Source organism: Buceros rhinoceros, unplaced genomic scaffold (assembly GCF_000710305.1).
Source record: "Buceros rhinoceros silvestris isolate BGI_N320 unplaced genomic scaffold, ASM71030v1 scaffold21988, whole genome shotgun sequence".
NCBI lineage: Eukaryota > Metazoa > Chordata > Aves > Bucerotiformes > Bucerotidae > Buceros > Buceros rhinoceros.
The window spans coordinates 1-213 of NW_010428892.1; the positions used below are offsets into that span (position 1 = coordinate 1).

Below are 213 nucleotides of genomic sequence, written 5' to 3' on the forward strand. Positions count from 1 at the left end.
AGACCAGCGTTTTTGCTGGAGAACAAGGACCTGCCGGCGCGTCGTCAGGAAGCGCTGTCGAGAGCTCGCACGTGCCACGTCCTCCTGAGAAGCCGGGATGGAAAACGAGCCAAGAGAGCCCTTCGCCGCTGGCTTTAGGTTTGGAGGAGCTGCCCAGAGAAGAGCCGCACTTGCTGCTGGCTGTTTGCCCTCCCTCTGGCCCGCGATTCGGGC

General features: G+C 62.9%; 1 protein-coding gene across 1 annotated transcript in view; it reads left to right on the forward strand.

Annotated features, from left to right (window-relative positions):
• Window positions 1–48: 48 nt before the first annotated feature.
• Window positions 49–213, forward strand: part of UBXN10 (UBX domain protein 10) — a gene marked incomplete at its 5' end in the record, with an annotated part of 594 nt that continues 429 nt past the window's right edge. Inside the window, one exon of the mRNA XM_010142453.1 lies at window positions 49–209. Coding sequence (XP_010140755.1) covers window positions 49–209 — 161 coding nt within the window. The remainder of the gene's footprint in view (window positions 210–213) is intronic.